Source organism: Brachypodium distachyon, chromosome 2, assembly GCF_000005505.3.
Source record: "Brachypodium distachyon strain Bd21 chromosome 2, Brachypodium_distachyon_v3.0, whole genome shotgun sequence".
NCBI lineage: Eukaryota > Viridiplantae > Streptophyta > Magnoliopsida > Poales > Poaceae > Brachypodium > Brachypodium distachyon.
The window spans coordinates 46,377,305-46,398,100 of record NC_016132.3 but is presented as its reverse complement, the minus strand read 5'-3'; the positions used below and the strand labels follow the sequence as shown (position 1 = coordinate 46,398,100).

Genomic DNA, 20,796 nt, shown 5'->3' with positions numbered 1-20,796 from the left:
GATAGAGTAGAGTAGGTCTTGCCTTCTTGTTTCCGAGAGAGAGAGGAGAGCAAAGTCTTGGCAGTATTTTTGTACACAATAGGGCAGCCCAAATAGAAGGGAGCTGATGCCATCGTTGGCCTGCTGAGTTCTTGTTTCCTGGTGGGCTATACGGCCTAACAAGGACAACGCGATGAGGCCCAGACAAGAGTGAACTGCTGTTTTGGGTTGCCTGGTTTCTAATTCTTTAACTCGGTTTGTTGTTCCGTAAATTGTACCACATCGGTTGTTTAGGCAAATGTGTTAGACAACACTAGGCATAAGAAGGGGAGCCGGGGGCACGTTTGAAACCATCTTTGCGCTTGGGGCAATGACGCAGCTAGTGAGGTTATACCGAGGCGCGTCAATTGCTGGTTGAAAACTATTTCCAAACCCCCTCTTTGGCCCTCATGGGCCACTGAGAATTTCTGGAAGGGTTCCCTCCTCGTGAGGCTAAAACCCACAAAACTAAGCTTAAAATATTTGCCTAAACAACCCTTTACACACAAGGTAGGGTGCAAACTGCAAGGCGCAGATCGAGCCTCGCCTGCCCTAGAGGAAAGGATGCTCCATCTTGGCCATGTACCAAGCTTGACGACTAGAGCAAGGACGCTTAAGAGCAGCACACGAAAAGTACAAAAGAACAGGCGCAATACATGCATACATGGACTACCAGAGAAATCAGGCGGCCGACCAAAACAAATGAGCAAACGAGATGGCAGAAACAGTTTGAGTGAGCTGTAGAAACTCCGAAACAAGATGTGGCGGAGGACGAACAAAATTTTTGGTGTGGCCGAGTATACATCTAAGTTCAAAGGTGCAAAACAAATTCATATATAACACGGAGGCGCAGAGCCAACAAGTATAATGAACAGTGGACCGGGTTTTGGCTATTGTAGCCTGACGTAGCTGGAGCGTGGTAGGGTGGCGTGCTTACCTACGAATATTGTACTTGTCGCTCTAAACTGTTTTTTAGGCTTGAGCGGTCTTTTCTAGTTGTGTATCTAGTAATGTAGAGGCCATTGAACTCACGCGCGAGTTGTATTTGCTTAACGTGACGATGATAATCAATAAAATACTTATTGTTGAAAAGTTATAATCAACATGCGAAGAATTTTTTAATGCGTCCTGAAAATACCAGGTGAAATTGCTAAATCTTGATCCGAAATGAAAGAAAATGAATTACCAAAAAAACACAAATTACATGCAGAGAACTAAACTCAAGTAGTCATCGTTATATTGAGCTAGTTTAAATAGCTAAGACAAGATATAGAAAGAGGCCAAATTGAGGTATGCCATCAGCCATAGCATGCCATACAGGGCGCTCCGCCCCTAAATCTGTTGAATACATGCAACCTAAGCTTATTAATCACTAATCAGCAGTAACAAGGTATGCCCTCAACAGTTTCTAATAGACAGAGCAAAACAAAAACATCAAACAAAAAGAGCACTTGATTCATTCTTCAACCCGACCTCCCATTTTAGCAGGCAACTGATTTCTGCACCATCTGTCATTCCAGCTTCCTGAACGTTTACCAAATCCGGCAATACATAGACGCAAGACCACGTAAGCACGACATTGACTTATCTTCAATTTTGAAGTGTCTTCATATTGCTGCTGGAATTTCAAGACAAAGCTCAATGGATTTGGCACAATTCAACTCGCGAGGACCATAGAATTGATTGACATATGAAGCTAGAATTAGCCTGTACTAGAAGACCAGAGAGTACCCTGCTTCTAGCGGTAACATAGACACACATGGTACTTACAACGGTATGAGCAATTTTTCTTTGTTTCATTTATGAGAATTGCTTCGGTGCTCCAGCTTTGAAATTTTTACTTTGTTTCAAACATTTTGAACGTCGTATTAAGTTCTGAAAGTCGTGAAATTTCCTCCTAATCTCAAAGGAATAAATGCATACTGAAGCATTGCCCACTAAGGACAAATGCTACATTTCTTGCAAGATGTAGTAGTAGGTTCTGAAAGTTATTGTCGTAACACGGGGCTCAGACACCGGGGATGCGTGAGCACCCCTTTTTAGGTTCGCCAGTGGGCGATGGGGATCGCTCCGGCGATCGCCGACGAGGCCAATGTCAAGCGCTGGGACACGATGAACACGGGATCGTTTTTACCCAGGTTCGGGCTACCCTGAGGTGTAAAACCCTACGTCCTGCTTCTGAGTTTGTTATTAACCGATGAGCAAGGGTTTACAAGTTGCCGGAGGAAGTCCCCGGGCGTTCTTTCTTGTTCTGCTAAGAGCTACTTGCTATTTCTGGCTAAAACTAGTAGCAAACCGAACCGAACCCTTTGATCGCTGGCGGGGGTCCTCCTTTTATACCGAAAGGGATGCCACATGTGCCACGGTGCATGGGTGACAAATGGCGAGCAAAGAACTCGGACAGCTTGCCCTCGCTGCGCTGGCTTTCATGCGGGATGGGTAGCCCTGCAACTAGGATCCTACGTGCATAGGATTTACACCGGGCCAGTCACTGTAGGCTGACTGGACGGGGAATCTCTTTTCTGTCGGTGCATTTAATGCTTGAGTGTGCTTCACTCCTTGTCCTGGCGAACCCTGCGCACGGGGGCCCCGCCGAGCGGCCACGTGGTGTTGCTGTCCTGCCCACTCGGTCTCACTCCTGTAACGGGCGCCTGCGTCCGGGAACACCCTTCTCGGCAAGTAACCTTTCCGGGAAGCGCCCGGGCGGAATTTCTCTTGCTGCCTCTAGGGCAACCCCCGCAGCCCGGCTAGTCCTGCCGTGCTGGTGACTTTCCGGGCAGCTCGTGGGGTGCGGCCCGAGCTGCGATCCTCCCAAGGGGCAAGCGAGGTGGTCCACGCGTCATGTAGCGGTGGTACTCTGGATGCCACTGGTGCGACAGTTATTTTTCTAGCAAAGTTAGTCAATCTGAACTAGTGTACATTGCAAGAAGGAGAATATAGCAAACAACTATTGATAAGTGGATTTATTGATGATTTCAGCGAATTCTCAAATTGTCCTCAAAAGGGTTCAGTCCAAACACATTGCCTTCGAGGCTTACAGCAAAATCACATGAACTTTTCTAGTAGATTATTTACCATGGACTTGCTGCCACAATTATAAAAAATTCAGAAATATTAGGCGACATGCATTCAGAATTTTAAAAAAGATGACGAGGATATATCGATTCCCTGATAGCATCCCTCAGCTCTTTCCTGAGCTCATTGATCTTGAAGTTTAGAGCCCATGCCTTGATATCATCGATGCTCGGACGCACCCGCTCCAAGACCTCAGGAGCTCCACGAGGAGAAGCTTTCCACGTGGAGAGAGGCGAAGAGCGCCTTGAGGTTTGGCAGAGTGCTCCGCCGATCTTCCTTGCGGTGGGCCGCCATGGCGTCGAGTATCCCTGTATCCGGTCCTCGTCGTCTGGTGCCCACGTGCGCTCGATATAGGGGTAGGCTTCTTCTTGGGCGGCTCAGTCAGCGGCGATCTCGCCGACTTCTCCTTGTTCAGCTCCGGCGATTCGGGCGATGCAGCTTTCGTTTTCTTTTGAGGGCTTTGGGCGATGCAGGCATGCAGCTGGCCTCTACCGCGCTCCGGCAGGACCGGCAACGGGCCTCGTTCTCCCTGTGGCCGACGGCGCAGCCTTGCCGCAGATTCACATCTTACGGTCACTAGCAGTTTTTTTCTTTAATCGTCACTAGTTGATGGTTTTTTTAGGAGGTCTCAGCTCTCCAGAGCAGCATTGGGTCAGGCCTCGTACACTGGTTGACAAGACTGTTTTATCTTAGACATTTCACGTCAATTAAAAAAGACAACAAAACATATTGTACAATGGGTTATCTCTTAGTGTTCTATCTTAAAATTAATGTTTAGATAAATAAAATTAACTAAATAAATGCTAAGAAAATGTGAAATCTAGTACAATAATAAATTCGATTTATCTTTGCCTTATCATTTTTGTGAAGAGATCATCTCTTAATTAAGAGAAGACTTGTGATTTTTTTTCATTTCTCTCTTTCACGTCAGATTTTATCCTACGTACCACGGCTGTTTTAGGCATGGGCTGGCGTGATCGTGGATACTGGGATGGGCCCGTGCCCGCCCGGCAAAGGTGTAAAGGACTTGGCCTGATTAGATTAGATGATCTATCGATGAAAAATTGGGTGGATGGCACCCCCCGCGTTCGGGGCCGGGTCCATAATTTTAACAGACCCGGACCCGACTCGGGTCTCGCGGGTATGCGGGTCTACCCGACCCGACTCCAAGGAGGCGTTCGTCTGGATCCTGCCGGCCGAGCAGCGCCATGGCGGTCTTGAGCGCCAGGCGGAGGCGGCGCGACTAGCCCGGGAGGCGCCGGCAGTCGCCAGGATCCTCCTCCTAGGAGCAGACCCATCCACATCGACGCGAGATGTTGCCTCGATGGGCGCTGGATCGGAGGTGGCGGCGCCGAGGCGGAGGGCCAAAGTCCAGAGAGATAGGGAGGAGGGGCGGAGGGAGGGAAGGAGATGGAGAAGCCATCGTCGTGCTTCCAGACGCCGCCGTCGGACAAGGCGAGCCCGTCGCCGTGCGTGACCTCGTGGCCTCGTTTTGTTTAGGGGAAATACGATCGATCGTGCCTCGTGGGTAGGAGCACTACTGGCTGGCGGCGGAAGGGTGGGAGGGATGGAATATTACGTATGTGGGGGCATTGGGCCGAAGAGCCAGTAGGGTTTGAGTTAGATGGGCCAGGCCTGAAATTCATTAACTTGTGACTATGGGCCTAGGTCCACATATCTGAAGCCTACGAACCGGGTACGCGGGGATGCGGGTTCGGGTCCGGCAATACCAGACCCGGGCCCGTCAGACCCGTTGGGTCTGGAAAATTCCCAATTGCAGATCCACGGGTCAACTTTTTTTACCAAACCCGCATCTAATCGGGTCTAAACCCGTCGGGTATTCGGGTTTCGGATACCCATTGCCATCCATATCCACGACTAGGTCGCCGGTGCAACGGGTCGTATAGAATTTTATTATGTTCGCTTACACCCGACGACTTCTTTCTAACCCAATCCCTTCCAAACTCGTTCTTTCTATCGGGAAGAAATCGTGAGGAATTTTCCCTAAAAAAGCAAATCGCGAGGATTTGATCATATATCGCCAAAGTTCATAGGTCTTTGATACGCAGTCGTATACCTCAAGTTGATGATTCTTTTTATAAATTATATACTGAGTTGGTTAATTGCTTTGCTGATACATTTTCACTGTATCCCCTCCTTTAAAAAAGAATATACTCCGTACACGTGTTTTTTACACATATCAAAAAACGCAAGTTTGACGTTCTTACCTCTCTTACTTGTGGGACTCATTTGCTAGTTCCTTCGCCTAACTTTAGACATAAATGAGCACTATCAATACGCAGACTTAGGACAAAATGACCCATAGTCCAAATATACATCACATACGTGTGGATGTCAAGCGATGCTTTAATAAAACAAAACCCTAATCTCCAGTGGGGGATCTGGTGTATAACCATTTGAACCCAATGAAATAATTAAATCCTTCGCTAATTTAGTTTTTTATTTGCATGTTATTGAAAACATGCAACATAAATAACGGGAATGAACCAAATGATCTGGTTTTCTACCTTCGCCACTACTAATCTCAATGGTTGAACTCACCATACAAGGGAGAGTGTAGAGTTTGATGATTCCTCACGTGGTACTCGAACCGTCGAGTGACCCCATTGAACTACCTTCCTTCCACAGCCGCCGCTGAGCTCTGGTTCTCCTTCACATGCAACAAGAAAAGAAACAGAAAGAGTGAAATAGAGGAGAAGACGAATGAGAGAGTGAGCCATTTGTCGCTAGTCGGGCTGGTTGTACTTCATCGACTAGGTCGTCATCCTGGTTTGCCAAGTGGCAACTGATCGGTTGTCTTGATCAGTTAGATTTGTCAAGTGACGACTGATTACTGGGCTCGATCAGTTAGATTTGTTATCAAGTGCCCCTAATCTCGCAAACTAGGTTATGTATTGGCAGTTAACCAAGTAGTTGTAATCATGCAATTTTTTTCCAAGTTATTTTTTTTCCATACTACATTTTCAAGGCAATCTAATGATACAGTTTGACTACATGATTTCTAGAAAGTCAGGTCTTTATGGAAAATTGCATATGGATATTTTTGGTACAAATATCCTTACAAAAATACATTCCTCAAATGTTTAACTGATACTATACAAAAAAGAATATCCGGAAATGTAAAATGTGGTACAGTGAAAAGGTAGCATACCCACTCATCAGATTATATGATATACAACATGTTGATTGTTGAATATTCAAGTTTCACAAGCCTGTATAATTCATATGGAAGTGTCCTTACTTTTGTAAGGGTCTCAATTGGTGGCGACGATATTCATCACGTTCAAAACTTGTTGCTTCAACAGTTTTCAGTTTGTAGGAGGCACAATTGCACGAGTATTGTAGTGTATATTGGAAACAGAATATTAGACATGTCAAAATACATTCATATTTCCTTTTAAACGTGCTACTTATTATTCTACGGTCAACATTTGTATAGTTCGATGGCTAGGGCTATATTTTTCTTGCACGCAAATGGCCGTTTTTTCGATCTTAAACTTATACTCCATTCCCTGCTTTACCCGCATGATATTTGCGGGGGACGAAAAACATAAAAATTTATGATTCCAGGGCCACGTGTACCCATCAAAAGTTGGTCACGCCATGATTTTTTTCGTAGCGAAACCCGTGCTTTGAAGTCAGCAGCCAGAGGCATGGACACGGTCCAGCCATCCAGGGAATGGAACAGGGTTAGCAGGCTGGGCAGGGCCATCAGCAGCTGCCTACTGCAAGGATCAGCTAGCTAGCTAGCAGCTGCGACTGTGACCCACGCCCGATAAAAGCGAGGGAGAAAGTGAGGTGGACGTAACACCAGTACTGCACGCTGACTGGCGCTCCTGGCTATTCCTACGAGCGGAGGGCCCTTTTCCTCCTCCTCTTTTAACCCCCCCCTCCTCGCTAGCTGTAGCACTCTGTTTTTATACGCATGCATGCATGCCCCAGACAGCCCAATTCGTACACACATCGATCTCATCCCACCCATTGCTTCTCTCTCCACGGAGTACGTATGCGAGTTGCGAGGTGCCCCGGCCCGGTTTGGGTCTTGGTGCCTTGCCTTGCCACGCCGGCCGGGCTCGACAGCGGCAGCACTAGCAGGCAGCAGCGACAGGGCCATCAAATTTGGCAGCGGCAGTGCGAGGGCAGGCAGCTGCGTCAACAGTCTTATACACGGTACGGTAGCAGTACAAAGCCATCAATACTCTTGGTCGTACGCGGCAGACGGCGTGATACGCGCGCCCAGCCCTCGTGTTTGGGTGATGGATGAGCACAAGTTAATCCCCTTTCAGTCCTTCCGGCCGGGTGAAAATCTTCATGTACTACTACCATCACATCATGCATGATATGATGCTGGTTTGTGGAGGGTGAGCTAGCCTGTCTGCAACCATGAGAACAGTGTACTTATTTTTCTCGGACGGACTCGGAGACTGCGGAGACTCACGAAAGGGAAATTTCATCCATGAAAAGAGAGTTAAAAACGTTTGCTAGTCTAGATTTCCCAATAATTGAGTACTGCGTCGCCCAACAGGACGAAGGTAAGCCAAGAGGGGGACCTTTCAGAAACAGTTCAACAGATGGTGGCCTAGAACGCAAAAGAACCCCCGGCCCGGTTACGTGCATGTACATGTCGTACATCTTGGGGAAGACGCAGACAAGAACATGCCCAGATGGCTACAGGAAGTTGATAGTAATGCCAATGTGGGCGCCGGGGCCGGCGATGAAGGAGCCACCGGCCGTTCAGGGTCTCTAGACATTCTGGTCCCGCTCAAATTGGTTGTCATCAGCATTTGCATGATTAAGATTCATTCAGGGGGACCACCGATCGAGCTAGATATTATAGGTCATGAAGGGTGTTTATGGGACCGGTCGATGCTTCATATTCAGCGGAACACGGGAACGTAAAAAGACAGGAATAGGAAAAGACACAAGAATTAGAAAGGAATGCAGATGTAAACCAGAAGATTGTAAAACATAGGAAAAAATTACAAGAGTATGTTTGGAACGCAGGATTAAAAAGCACGGAAAAAATTACAAGAGTATATTATTGGAAAACATAGGAAAAAATTACAAGAGTATATTATTGTAAAACATAGGAAAAAAATTACAAGAGTATATTATTGGCATGCAACTAGCTTATAGCATTGGACGGTAGACTTGAAAAAAAATAAACTTGCAAATAGAAACGATTGGCCGGTGTGTTCATTGTTCTAGTTCATTGGTTTTATTTTTTCTAGGAGAGGCTTTGAGGACCACGGACTGAATGAGCACAAGAACACGCTTGATCAACGTTGATTCTTTGCATGAAATCAGCTACAAAGGAAACTTGTCTTTGCTTTTCCTACATCCAATTCTCATGTTCCAAACAGCTCTACAGTATCAATTCCTATAGGAAGTGGAAACCTACACTTTTCCTATGAAATTCCTCTAATCCAAACGGGGCCTCAGAGTCTCAAAATTTAGTCTCTGTTTGGTTGCGGACCTAGGCTAGGGAAGTACCGAGCGCTACTTTCCTTCGCTTAACAGAAACCCCCGAAATCCCCTACCTCGACGGGTCGGGCAAGAAATCCCGAGCAAGCGCTGACCTTCGCCTCCAACCTCGGACGATATCTCCTCCCGCCGCCAGGCCCTCCACCGTAGGCCGCTTGCCTGCAAGCAGCGAAAGCCGTGCCCCAGGCTTCCCTACCTAGGATCGTTGACCAAACGAAACCTAAAAGGGCAACGTGATTATATTTTTGTGCACAAACTTACAAAGGCAACCTCGAATCCAATAGGTATATGAATGCTTTTTTTTTTCCAAACCATAAAAAATGTGAAGTGGTGCCCATTTTCAATAATATACTGTATTTAATATGTTGTCCCAATTAGCATTTCCCCTAGTCCGATGCGTTCTACGCTTGGTTGCACTGTTGAAGGATAGTATCACTGGTTGGGGTTTATAGTTCACATATCAAACTGAAGAATAATCGAAATAAAACTGATGATATCCCCATGCTTGCTGAGAGGAAGTAAAATCTTGGGAAGAAAATCGTACTACTATGATTTCAACCAGAGAACCTACTCCGTATTTTTATTCACATCAAAGACAGGCAGCAGAAAATCGACTTTCAGCAGACGACTAGACATGAGTATAGCTAGCTAGAAAAAGAAAAAGATATACAATGACTCTGTCACTCGTTGTACTATTTCTGACCTAAGAAAAATATATCTACAGACAGTAATACTCCTATCACCGTCACAAGTGTCTGACCACCTAAAACACAAGAGCGCCAGCGACACTGCAGCGAAGAGATGACAGGGAACAGTATAAAGCTTATTTTAACAGTAATGACTTGCCAGTGCTTCACGATCACAGTCTCGTGTCTCTGCCTGCCGCTACCCGTCCTATTTCCTCATCTCTCCTCACCTCTGCCGCACCACGCAGCCAGCAGCACCGAGGTTGTGAGAGGTTGATGGTAGTGGTAGTACTCTGTATCTCCCACCTTCGCTCGCTTTCTTTTACCAGCAGCAGCAGTAGTAATAAAGCATTCGTAGTATAGTGTTTATTTATTTCCTGCACGCGGTGCTCTGCGCAGCGGCCTCGACAGTCAACACAGAGTCACAGACGGAAGAAGTGCGAAAGCTAAAGCTCAAAACCCCCGCGGCTTTATCCAACAAATATTTTGTTAGGCCATAGCCCTGGCTCCCCTCTGCCTCCTACGATACGAGCCCCCCCTAGCTCCCCACCACCTCCCCCCTATAGCCATTCATGGCCATCACCACCATGTGTCGCCACCCCCACCTCCTCCACTCCCCACCCACTCCGCTTCCCGGCCCCCATTAAACCTCCCGTGAGCTAGCTCGCTCGCTCGCGATCCGCATCACCGCGCGACGTTTCCCGTCGCACCCCGTCTCTCTGTAGTCTGGACCGTTGCGTTGCCTTCCTGCCTTGCGTTGGTTCTCCGGCCATGATGGGCATCGACCTCAACACCGTGGAGGAGGACGAGGAGGAGGGCGGCGCGGCGGCGGAGCCGGCCAGGGGCGCGGTGTGCCTGGAGCTGTGGCACGCGTGCGCCGGCCCCGTGGGGCCGCTGCCACGGAAGGGCAGCGCCGTCGTGTACCTGCCGCAGGGCCACCTCGAGCACATCGGGGACGCGGGTTCTGCGGCTGCCAAGGTGCCGCCGCACGTGTTCTGCCGCGTCGTCGACGTCAATCTCCAGGTGCGTGCGCGCCGCGCGCGCGGCGCCCGATGCTTGTGTTGCACGCTGTCAGCGAGCTCAACGTGTTCGAGCCATTGACTGAGAGAGAGTTCGCATCCGTTGTGCTGTGCAGGCGGACGCCGCGACGGACGAGGTGTACGCGCAGGTCACGCTGGCGGTCGACAACGAGGTGCTACCACCGATCTAAAATGCCGTCGCAGTTGATAGTATCTGGGCTTGATCAATGCGAGTCGTATGATCAAAGGTCTGCGTGTTGATGGTTGCTGCAGGAATCGAAGAGGCGGGTGCGGGACGGGGAGAATGAGGAAGCCCGCGACGGTGACGGCGAGGACGCTGACGCCATGAAGCGGCTCCCGCGGATACCGCACATGTTCTGCAAGACGCTCACGGCTTCCGACACCAGCACGCACGGGGGCTTCTCCGTGCCTCGCCGTGCCGCCGAGGACTGCTTCCCGCCGCTGGTACAGGGCATTAGTCACGAAGGGATTTCGTTACCTCAAGCGTCTTTGTTCGAGGGTACTGACTGTATTGATTGGCGTGTGCAGGATTACAGCCTGCCGAGGCCGTCCCAGGAGCTCGTGGCCAAGGATCTGCACGGCACTGAGTGGAGATTCCGACATATCTATCGAGGTACAGCGCCAGTGTTTCACTGGCTTAGCTTAGCTTATCTTGAGCTCATTTTTTAGACTGGGGATGCATTTCCTTAACGCCCGAGAAGAACCTGCATCTTGTTCTATCACATTACCAGAGTGCTTGTACTGTTGTCCGCTTATTGGGGGCCAGTATTCTGATTAACCAGCTGTCCATCTGAGATGCATGTTGATGAGCATTACCAAAAAAAAAAGGGTGACATGATTGTCCGTCATCTGTATTTGGTTTCGTTCATGACGTGGTCTTTCGGCTCTGCTCACTTGGGGAGGCATAGCAAGCCTGCAGCATATTCTTTATTACTTCTGCCGAAGATGACATACTTCTACAGCCAGTGTGGCAAAGCTTATAAAGACAGGACCGTTGGGATTTAAAGAAGCCCCGAGAAATTTGTGGTCCTGACTTAATAGGTCTGCTTCCAACTTTTGCAGGCCAGCCACGAAGGCACCTTTTAACCACTGGATGGAGTGCATTTGTCAATAAGAAGAAGCTTGTCTCTGGGGATGCAGTACTGTTCCTCCGGTAATGTTGTATAGCTCAAGAATCACGATACCGTTCACTGGAACATACTCTACCTTCCTTTTGGTAATGATTTTACATTCTCCTTCAGAGGTGAAGATGGAGAGCTTCGATTGGGAGTGCGCCGTGTTGCTCAGCTAAAAAATGTATCTCCCTTTCCGGCACCTCATAACCAGGACCCAGGTCACAGTAGTCTTGGAAATGTTGCCCATGCTTTGGCAGTGAAAAGTACTTTCCACGTCTACTATAATCCCAGGTAGTAAAATATTTTCCTGATTAATTTTTGTAATCGTTTCAAATGCATGTATCAATAAATGGTGTACAAGATGCACAGACATCCTGTTGTCTCAACCATATAATAAGAAAAGTTATGCATTTTGTCTATGGTATCTAAAATAGTAACCAGTATGTTATTTCTTAATTGCAAGTCCAGAACTCCGGATCATATGTGTACATCAGCATGTTTTCACTCATTCAGAAACTGTATGACTTGTCAGTCCAGTGCTGACTGTTTTCAAGTACTACCATTCTTAGTAGCATGGAACTCATGTTTTTTAATCAGAATTCATGTTTAAGTGCTGTAAGAAACAGTTTTGAGCTGGTTCTTTGTTACTTTACCGAATCCATCCTTTTGTATCTCACCTCATTGGTCTTGCTGAATACGGAGTAGCATTTTTTTCTTAGATGGTAAATCATGCCATTGCATGTGATCTTCAAAAGTTAATCACAGTGTGGCATAACGCACAATTGAAGCAGCCATTAAGATTTGCAAGGTCTTACTGAAATTTCATATTTGGGAATAGACACATATTGTTTATTACTTTTTTATGGTTTCACTCATTATGCTCATTTGGCACTAATTGAACAGTTTGAAAGTGGTCTTTCTCAATTTCAAAATATGTAATAACTATAAAAATTAATCTAATTAATCAACACCCGTTTTAAATAAAAACTTAGATAAGTACTGATTTGCTTTATCTCCTATAAATAGACCAGTTGGTGGTACCAATGGTTGAGTTTGAGATAAGATTGCTCAATGCTCATTAAATCTGTTCTGCAAAATCACCCAATCTACCATAAATTTGTGGGTATGGTGAGCAGCACCTTAATTTTGCATGTTTTTATTTTTAAAATTAATAGTGTAAAAGTATGACATCATAAATTAAACAGCAATGAACAAGTCAAGGGGTATTGTACACTTTGCGCCACTACCATAGAATCTCGAACTTCGTAAGCTGTTTCAAACAGCATATGATCTTTACACGGCATCCTCAAATTGGAGCTTTCATGGATAGGTAAGCTTGAACTGATTTAGCACCAGCGCAAGCCGGAAAGAAGTGGCATAGGTGTTCTATAGGAACTTGCGAAGAGATACACGAGCCAACCAATCTGATGCATATTGGTACGTGCAAGGAGATAACACTTTTCCTGATTCGATCTCTCCCTTGCTCCAGGAAGATTTCTCATTGAAAACTAGAATCAAGGAGCATTAATTTTACAGAATCAAGTTGTTAAAGGGGGTGGCTGGCTTTGCTTCTCTGTTAGAGCATATATTCATACTAGTTTAGTACGCATGCATTGCTAAGGAAACCACAAAAAAATAGTGAGGACGTAATGTGCAAAATGAGTGCATTTGTTTTAGTTCGATCATCAATTGTATACAACAAACAATCACATCTTCAATATAACAACCACATAATACTGATGATGCGTGTTTTGTAAGAGTTGAGGTCCCACATGTCAGTAAGAGCAGATGTTTAGAGAGGGATAGTTGTGAACTCACCACCAACTCCAAATTTTTGTAAGCAGGAAAGACAAATTAAAAAAACATGCATGACCTTTCTGTTAAGTTTGTTGTTTTTTGGATAATCTAAATATTGAGTTAGTTAAAAGTGCAAATAACACTGTACACTTTTTTTTTGCGCTTGACTCTCTTGTTTAACTATCCTATCTTGTCAGTTCCTATCTTTCATAAGTTCATTGGACTCACAGGTTATGCCAATCTGAGTTTATTATACCATATTGGAAGTTCATGAGAAGTGTTGGACAGCCTTTTTCTGCTGGAATGAGGTTCAAAATGAGATACGAAAACGAAGATGCTTCTGAAAGAAGGTATGGCGTAATATTTCAATTCATATTTTGTGACGGGTTTGCAACACGTGAAAACTATTCTTGTTTCCATGTGATGCATGAAAATTATTTTTCAGGTCCACCGGGATAATAATTGGGAGCAGAGAGTCAGACCCGAAGTCGTATGGTTCGAAGTGGAAATGTTTGGTGGTATGTTCTTTTTTCTCTTGCTTGACACATCAGATGTGTGTGAATATTGGTCTCAATGTATGTACATGGTATTCTTGTAGGTCGCTCTGACTATTTCCTTTCTGAATCTTTTACTAATTTGATACTTTGGTTTTATGTCTAACTTTTGATCAGTTGGCGAGTTGGTATTCCCAGTTTGAATTTTGAATAGATGCCGGACATTTAAAGCACTTAAGACCAAAGGAATTCTATAGGTTCATTTGTGAAAAACAGAGAGAAGGCTTGATTGGCCTTAGTGATAAATGGGAAGCATTGTCCATTTGTGCTAAATTTGGATGGCTAAATTAGAAACACGTGTTAGCTACACTTTCTTCCCTCAGACGCCAACTTCTTGTGCTAATTATCACCACTCAATTTTACTAGTAGGGTGAGTGAGTTGCATTGTCTACTTGCCCTCTCTTTGAAAAATTGTTTACTTGTCCTAGTGCTTGATTAACTGCTGGAACTTATGCTCTTAGTTTTCCAAAAATCTGATTCAGCTGGAGCAGATCTTCCATAAAATCTTCATTGAAATTCCTTTTCGTAGATAAAATTGATAGTTTTACTTGGTCGAAGTCAAGGCGATCACAAATTCCCAATGCTATAGCATGGTTAAAACCTTGTAATAGGCCAAAATTTTAATTGTCTCTTAACAAAGTACTCACAAGGGACTCGTTGACCCTGAAAAGTAGCATTCCAGGTCTGCTCCTTGGTTTCCAGTATTGTGTAGGATGCAAGGGTATGTTTGGTTTTACAACCAAGGCTTATGTTACCAAAAAATAGGCTAGCCCGTGGGATTTGGTAGTTGTTTGATGGGGCACCATAATTTTGGCTTTCCCAGCAGGGACGGAGGCAGGAATTGGGGGTTCTAGCCAACTCATGGGCAAGCTGGTGGCACGTGAATGCTTCGCTAAAAAATTGGCACGCCCACTTTCTTTATGGGTCCCGCTCACTGTTGTGGAAAGGATGGTGCACCTGATTAACCGTCTAAATAAGTGCTGATGGGAAGTCATGTTTTGGCCTTGCTTGTGTGTCCATAACTAAAAATAGGTGATGTATGAATGCATATAAATGGGCAGTTGAATCGATCATTTAACCTTTTTTTTTCTGTATAAGTGGACGCAACTGATCTTATTTAGCACAGCCGAGTTGCAGCCCAACATAGCTCATAATCCAAACCAAATAATTTTAATAAAACTTTGGCAGTTAGAATGACTACAATCCAAACAACTGTGACCTACCAAATTTTGGCTGGTTGGGGCTCAAACCAAATATATCCACCCATATTTTACATGCTGTGGTGAATAAGGAATCAACTTGATGCAAATATGATATCATATTTAGCTATTTATTTTGTTATATTTGCTTCCATTAGATTCTTCACTAAATCATGTTAAGGGATGCAATCTTGTGTTGACTGACCGCCAACTTGGCAGGTGAGATGGGATGATGATATAGAGGGCCGTCGGCCTAATAGGGTATCTCCTTGGGACATTGAGCTTACTGGAGCAGTTTCAGGATCTCATCTGTCCATTCACCATTCAAAACGGATGAAACCATGCCTTCCCCAAGTTAATCCAGATATGTTGCTTCCAAGTACGTTTCCATTTACAACAACTACTAAGCCTTTCATTTACAAGTAAAAAAGATAATTATTTCTGATACTGTGTGTGCCCTGCTGAACTTCCTTTCTTTTTGCCATTTTGGCAGGTGGAAGTGTTTCTTCGGATTTTGCGGAATCTGCCAGATTCCATAAGGTCTTGCAAGGTCAAGAATTGTTGGGTTTTAAAACTCATGAAGGTACTGTGAGTGCATCTTCTCAGGCGTCTGAAGCAAGAAGTTTTCAGTACACTGATGAACGGAGTTGCTCTATCAACATGAGTAACGTCGCAGGGGTTCCAAGACTTGGTGCTGGAACCCCACCTGGAAACCATGGGTTTTCCTACCACTGCTCAGGCTTTGGGGAATCTCAAAGATTCCAAAAGGTCTTGCAAGGTCAAGAAGTGTTTCGTCCTTACCGAGGAGGAACTTTGTCTGATGCTGTTATAAGAGGTTCTGGCTTCTGCCAACGTGATGGCAACCATGCGTCTGGTGCAACATATAAATGGCTTGCGCCACAAGGATGTGATTACCATGGGCCAACACCAGCAATGCCGCAAGCATCCTCTCCATCATCTGTGCTAATGTTTCCACAAATTAGCTCCAAGATACCTAGCTTTGAATACGTATACAGAAGCCTGGATAAGGATGAGAATATTAGTCTTAACCCTACTCAAGGTATGGGAAGAACCAATCGTACATTACCTCTCTGGCCTCACCTTGTTTCTGGCAAAGTGATAGATGAATGCACTGGGTCTGAGAAGTTGCAGACACCTGACAAGGGTCCAGAGCATGAACCAAATGTCTGCAAGATCTTTGGTATCTCTTTGACTCAAAAGGTTCAGGCAGGCGATGAAGTGGATTGTGGCAATGGCAATTACAGTTCACGGCACCTGTCTTCAAAGCCACAAATGCCAAAATCACTACGCAACAGTTGTGCGACTGTACGTCCTTTATAAGATGTTCTTTTGCAGCTTCTTGAGTTCTTGGTGTAATTGGTTGTTTACTTTCTTTTTTTTCTTGCAGGTTCATGAGCAAAGGCCTGCTGTTGGCATGGTGGTCGATGTTTCTGCAGTTGATATGATGATCTGATTCGTCTAATTTATCCTAGGGGAGGAGAAGCCGAAATAATAGCCTGTTGCAAAATTCAAATTAGTGATACTCGTGGACGCAAAACCTACATTCTGGTCGGTTCATCCCTGATCCCTCTACATGTTGTTGCCAGTTTGCCACCAACTTATGTATCTTAGGTCGGTAACCACATCCTGGTTTATGAAAGGGGCACCTGGTGAATGCATGGACCAAGAGTGCTTATCGAATTTGTTGTGCACTTTCTCAAGCTTTGATTATCTTGCTAGAACCTCAACTTAAGCTCTCTTCTTAATCAGCATTTATGTTGTAAGACTTAATATTTGTCTGGATAAGCACAATTTGATTTCCAAGTACGCAGTTCTCGTGCGGTTAAGCCCGCGTGGCGTCTGGCGGAATTCCACACGGAATTGGCATGGTTGAGGCAACGGTGTGGCAGTGGGAGGGGTTGGTAACCTAGGGCTGGGGGAGCGTGGGTGTCGCGGCCGGAGAGCAGGGAGATCGGAGGCACCAAAGAGGCCGAGAGTACCTTCCAGCGAGCACCACAGCCCCGTCCATTCTCCGGTCGACAGTCCACCCCCGTGGAAACCCACACATTCTCCGGTCGACAGTCCACCCCCATCGACAGTCCCTTTGGAGTCTTGGACGGCACTTGTCGTGCAATTAAAAATAACATAGGTTAAGGATCATCGATCAAGGATGATCATACATTCATACAGGCGAAATTGTCATTCAAGAAAGAGCAACAATATTATTTGAGGAGACGGAGAGGGCGGCTACGAGGTATACGCTTGATACCTCCGTCAAAATTCGCGGCCACATATGCCTAACTTTGTTTCCGCGGCCGAATTTATGAATACCATAGTACCTATTTTTTAGAAGGGGAAAAACAAAGAGAATTCCAAGATAAGGCCAACTAGCAGCGTGGTTGGATATCCAAGATGGACGTACGTCGCCGTCACCGTAGCGACCAGGGCACTGCAGGCGGTAGGACGTGGCGACGTTGGCGTCCAATTGGCAGACGCCAGACGACAGACGCCACAGGACAAGAATACAAGATGGACACACTTCCGGTCCTTGAATTGGCAGCTTGTCACCAACAGGCTTCCACTATCAGAAGGTAACGGACTAGCACTGTGGGTCAGATCGACCCCTCTAAAATTCTCCAAACTACTTTGACGCAAATATGAACATAAACAGTAGTGACTTGACGTATACGTTCAACGCTGCGTGAGTTCTTCAAATATGAACATAAACAGTAGAGTAGTGATTAACATCACAGACAGAGCCATACAATGGACTACTCATTGTACTACTACATGTATCGATGCCAGTAGCTTTGCTCGATTGGTTCCCTTGCCGATCAACAAACCTCACACCACAATTATTGCAACATTCATGATGGCCAGCAGATTCGCCAGCCTAGCTGCCCTCCTTTCGCTGATCTCCCACCTTGCCATGCGCCAGTGCGCATCGTCGTCATCATCATCATCATCGGGACAACACACACTGGGCACCGGGTCGTCCATGTCGGTGGAAGACCACGCACGGCCCTTCCTGGTGTCGCCGGACGGCACCTTCTCCTGCGGCTTCCTCGAAGCCGGCGACAACGCCTACTACTTCTCCATCTGGTTCACCGCCACCGAGAACAGGACCGCCGTCTGGACGGCCAACCTTGGCGACCCGGTCAATGGCCGGCTCTCCAGCATCTCGTTCGGCCACGACGGCAAACTGGCCCTCGCCGACGCCAATGGCACCACCGTGTGGGACAGCAAGACGGGGGGCAGCAAGGGCAAGCAACTCACCGTATCCCTCCTCGACACCGGCAACCTCGTCATCGCGGACGCCGGGCGTGCCGCGGCGTGGGTGTGGCAGAGCTTTGACTGGCCCACGGACACCCTGCTCCCGTCTCAGCCGCTGACCAAGGATAAGAAGCTGGTGGCCGGCTACTACACCCTCTACTACGACAACGACAACGTGCTGCGGCTCCTCTACGACGGCCCGGACATCGCGAGCATCTACTGGCCGAACCCGGACAGGGACGTGTTCGGCAACGGCCGGACCAAGTACAACAGCTCACGGGTCGGCGTCCTCGACGACACCGGCGTGTTCCTCTCCAGCGACAACCTGCGCGTCCAGGCCTCCGATCAGGGCGTCCCCGGCGTCAAGAGGCGGCTGACCATCGAGCAGGACGGCAACGTGAGGATATACAGCCTGAACAACAACGGCACCACCGGGTCTGCCGCTCCAGGCGCATGGACGGTCACGTGGGCGGCAGTACAACAGCCTTGCTCCGTGCACGGGCTGTGCGGCAAGAACGCCGTCTGCCAGTACCAGCCTTCCTTCCGATGCTCGTGCTTACCCGGGCACGTGATGGCCGACCCGCGGGACGGGAGAAAGGGCTGCGTGCCGACGTTCAACGTCACCGCCGCCAACTGCAGCGAAGTGGCGCCGGAGCGGTTCACCTTCGTCAAGGTGGCATACACCGACTTCTACGGCTACGACCTCGGGTACAACGAGTCCGTCACGTTCGGCTACTGCAGGAACATCTGCCTGCGGATGTGCTTGTGCACCGCCTTCTCCTACAGGCTGGATGGCAGCGGCAAATGCTACCCGAAAAGCGTCCTGTTCAACGGCTACACGTCCAGCGTGTTCCCGGGAAGCATCTATCTCAAGGTGCCTAGCGATAACAATAATCTCAACGCCGGCTCGGCAGCAGCACCGCCGCCGTCCACGGGTCTTGCCTGCAAATCCAACGGCTCCTTGGCCCCGAGATATCCACAGAGGACGTATGTGATGCCAAGCAACGGCCCAAACTGGACCTACTTCTTTGCGTTCGCGACGGCGCTGGGAGTCGTGGAGCTTCTCTTCGTGGCCGCGGCATGGTGGTTCCTGTCCGGCATGGAGAGCGTGCCCAGCTCGCTGCAGGCGGGGTACAGGATGGTCATGGCGAGCCAGTTCAGGAGGTTCTCGTACCGGGAGCTCAAGAGCGCGACGGGGAACTTCAAGGAGGAGCTCGGCAGGGGCGGCTCCGGCGTCGTGTACCGCGGCGTGCTCGACAAGAACGACACCACTGCCGTGGTGGCGGTGAAGAAACTGACGGACAACGTGACGCAGAGCGACGAGGAGTTCTGGGCGGAGGTGACGGTGCTGGGGAGGATCAACCACATCAACCTGGTCAGGATCTGGGGGTTCTGCTCGGAACGGAAGCACAAGCTGCTGGTGTACGAGCACGTGGAGAACGAGTCCCTGGACAGGCACCTGTTCGGCGCCGGCATCGGCATGGGCGGCAGGACTCTGGCGTGGGGCGAGCGGTACAGGATCGCGCTGGGCGCGGCCAGGGGCCTGGCTTACCTCCACCACGAGTGCCTCGAGTGGGTCATCCACTGTGACGTGAAGCCCGAGAACATCCTGCTGACGCGGGACCTCGACGCCAAGATCGCCGACTTCGGGCTGGCCAAGCTATCCGGGAGGGACTCTGCGGGCGTGCACTTGGCCCAGATGAGGGGGACGGCCGGGTACATGGCCCCCGAGTGGGCCTTGGGCCTGCCCGTGGACGCCAAGGTCGACGTGTACAGCTACGGCATCGTGCTGCTGGAGATCGTCATGGGGAGCAGGGTATCCGACCAGACGACGGCGGACGGCGGGGAGCCGATAGAGCTGTGGCAGATCGCGCAGGCGCTGAGACAGGTGGTGGCCAGTGGAGACGTTACGTCCCTGGTGGACGGCAGATTGCAGGGGCAGTTCAACCCTCGGCAGGCCATGGAAATGGTGAAGATTTCCTTGTCGTGCATGGAGGAGCGGAGCAGCAACAGGCCAACCATGGATGACATTTCCAAAGCTCTCACCGCGTGCGATGACGAGGATGAGCACCCTGCGTACCTGTCATGATCGAGTTTTATTTTTTATATTTTTCAGAGGAACACTAGTGCGTTCCATTATCCTGATGTGGCCGTTGTTTAAATCGCCAGCGCACAAGTTCATTACAAACTGCGGACGATGGTCAACCCAAACAGAATGCATGGTCACCACTCATCATCTCCTAAACAGAGACGCCTCGGGCAGCAAGTTCTGGAGCTACACTATTATTATAGGATTTGGACACACATTGACCGTTACATTGTAAAAAACAACACTTAATTGAGCTTTAATCTATAACCATAGTCGGTCGTCGTGATCGCCTGCTTCAAGTTGGAAGCATCCGTCTCCAGGATGACATCGTTGTATCCCACTTGCTGAAAGAACAGACTGATGCACTGCTCGGGCTGCAAGTAGTCATTTATTATGTATTTATTATGTATCGGAAGAAGTATTTTTTAAGTTTAAGATTTTTTGA

The 20,796-nt window shown here is 47.8% G+C and overlaps 2 protein-coding genes and 1 non-coding gene across 3 annotated transcripts; all 3 read left to right on the top strand.

Moving 5' to 3' along the window:
• The first annotated feature begins 331 nt into the window (after window positions 1-331).
• Window positions 332-479, top strand: LOC112271227. Its single transcript, XR_002964221.1, has one exon. It is a non-coding gene; the product is annotated as a U4 spliceosomal RNA (small nuclear RNA).
• A 9,260-nt stretch (window positions 480-9,739) lies between these two features.
• On the top strand, window positions 9,740-16,816 carry LOC100829904 (auxin response factor 2). The gene is made up of 11 exons (XM_003569488.4): window positions 9,740-10,307; window positions 10,420-10,476; window positions 10,577-10,768; window positions 10,853-10,937; window positions 11,387-11,477; window positions 11,566-11,730; window positions 13,467-13,586; window positions 13,682-13,754; window positions 15,209-15,368; window positions 15,483-16,315; window positions 16,398-16,816. The coding sequence occupies exons 1-11, from the start codon at window positions 10,056-10,058 to the stop codon at window positions 16,461-16,463; spliced, it is 2,094 nt and encodes a 697-aa protein (XP_003569536.1). The 5' UTR covers window positions 9,740-10,055; the 3' UTR covers window positions 16,464-16,816.
• Window positions 16,817-17,575: 759 nt separating this feature from the next.
• Window positions 17,576-20,796, top strand: LOC100829596 (putative receptor protein kinase ZmPK1). Its single transcript, XM_003569487.4, has one exon. The coding sequence runs from the start codon at window positions 17,706-17,708 to the stop codon at window positions 20,349-20,351; it is 2,646 nt and encodes an 881-aa protein (XP_003569535.2). The 5' UTR covers window positions 17,576-17,705; the 3' UTR covers window positions 20,352-20,796.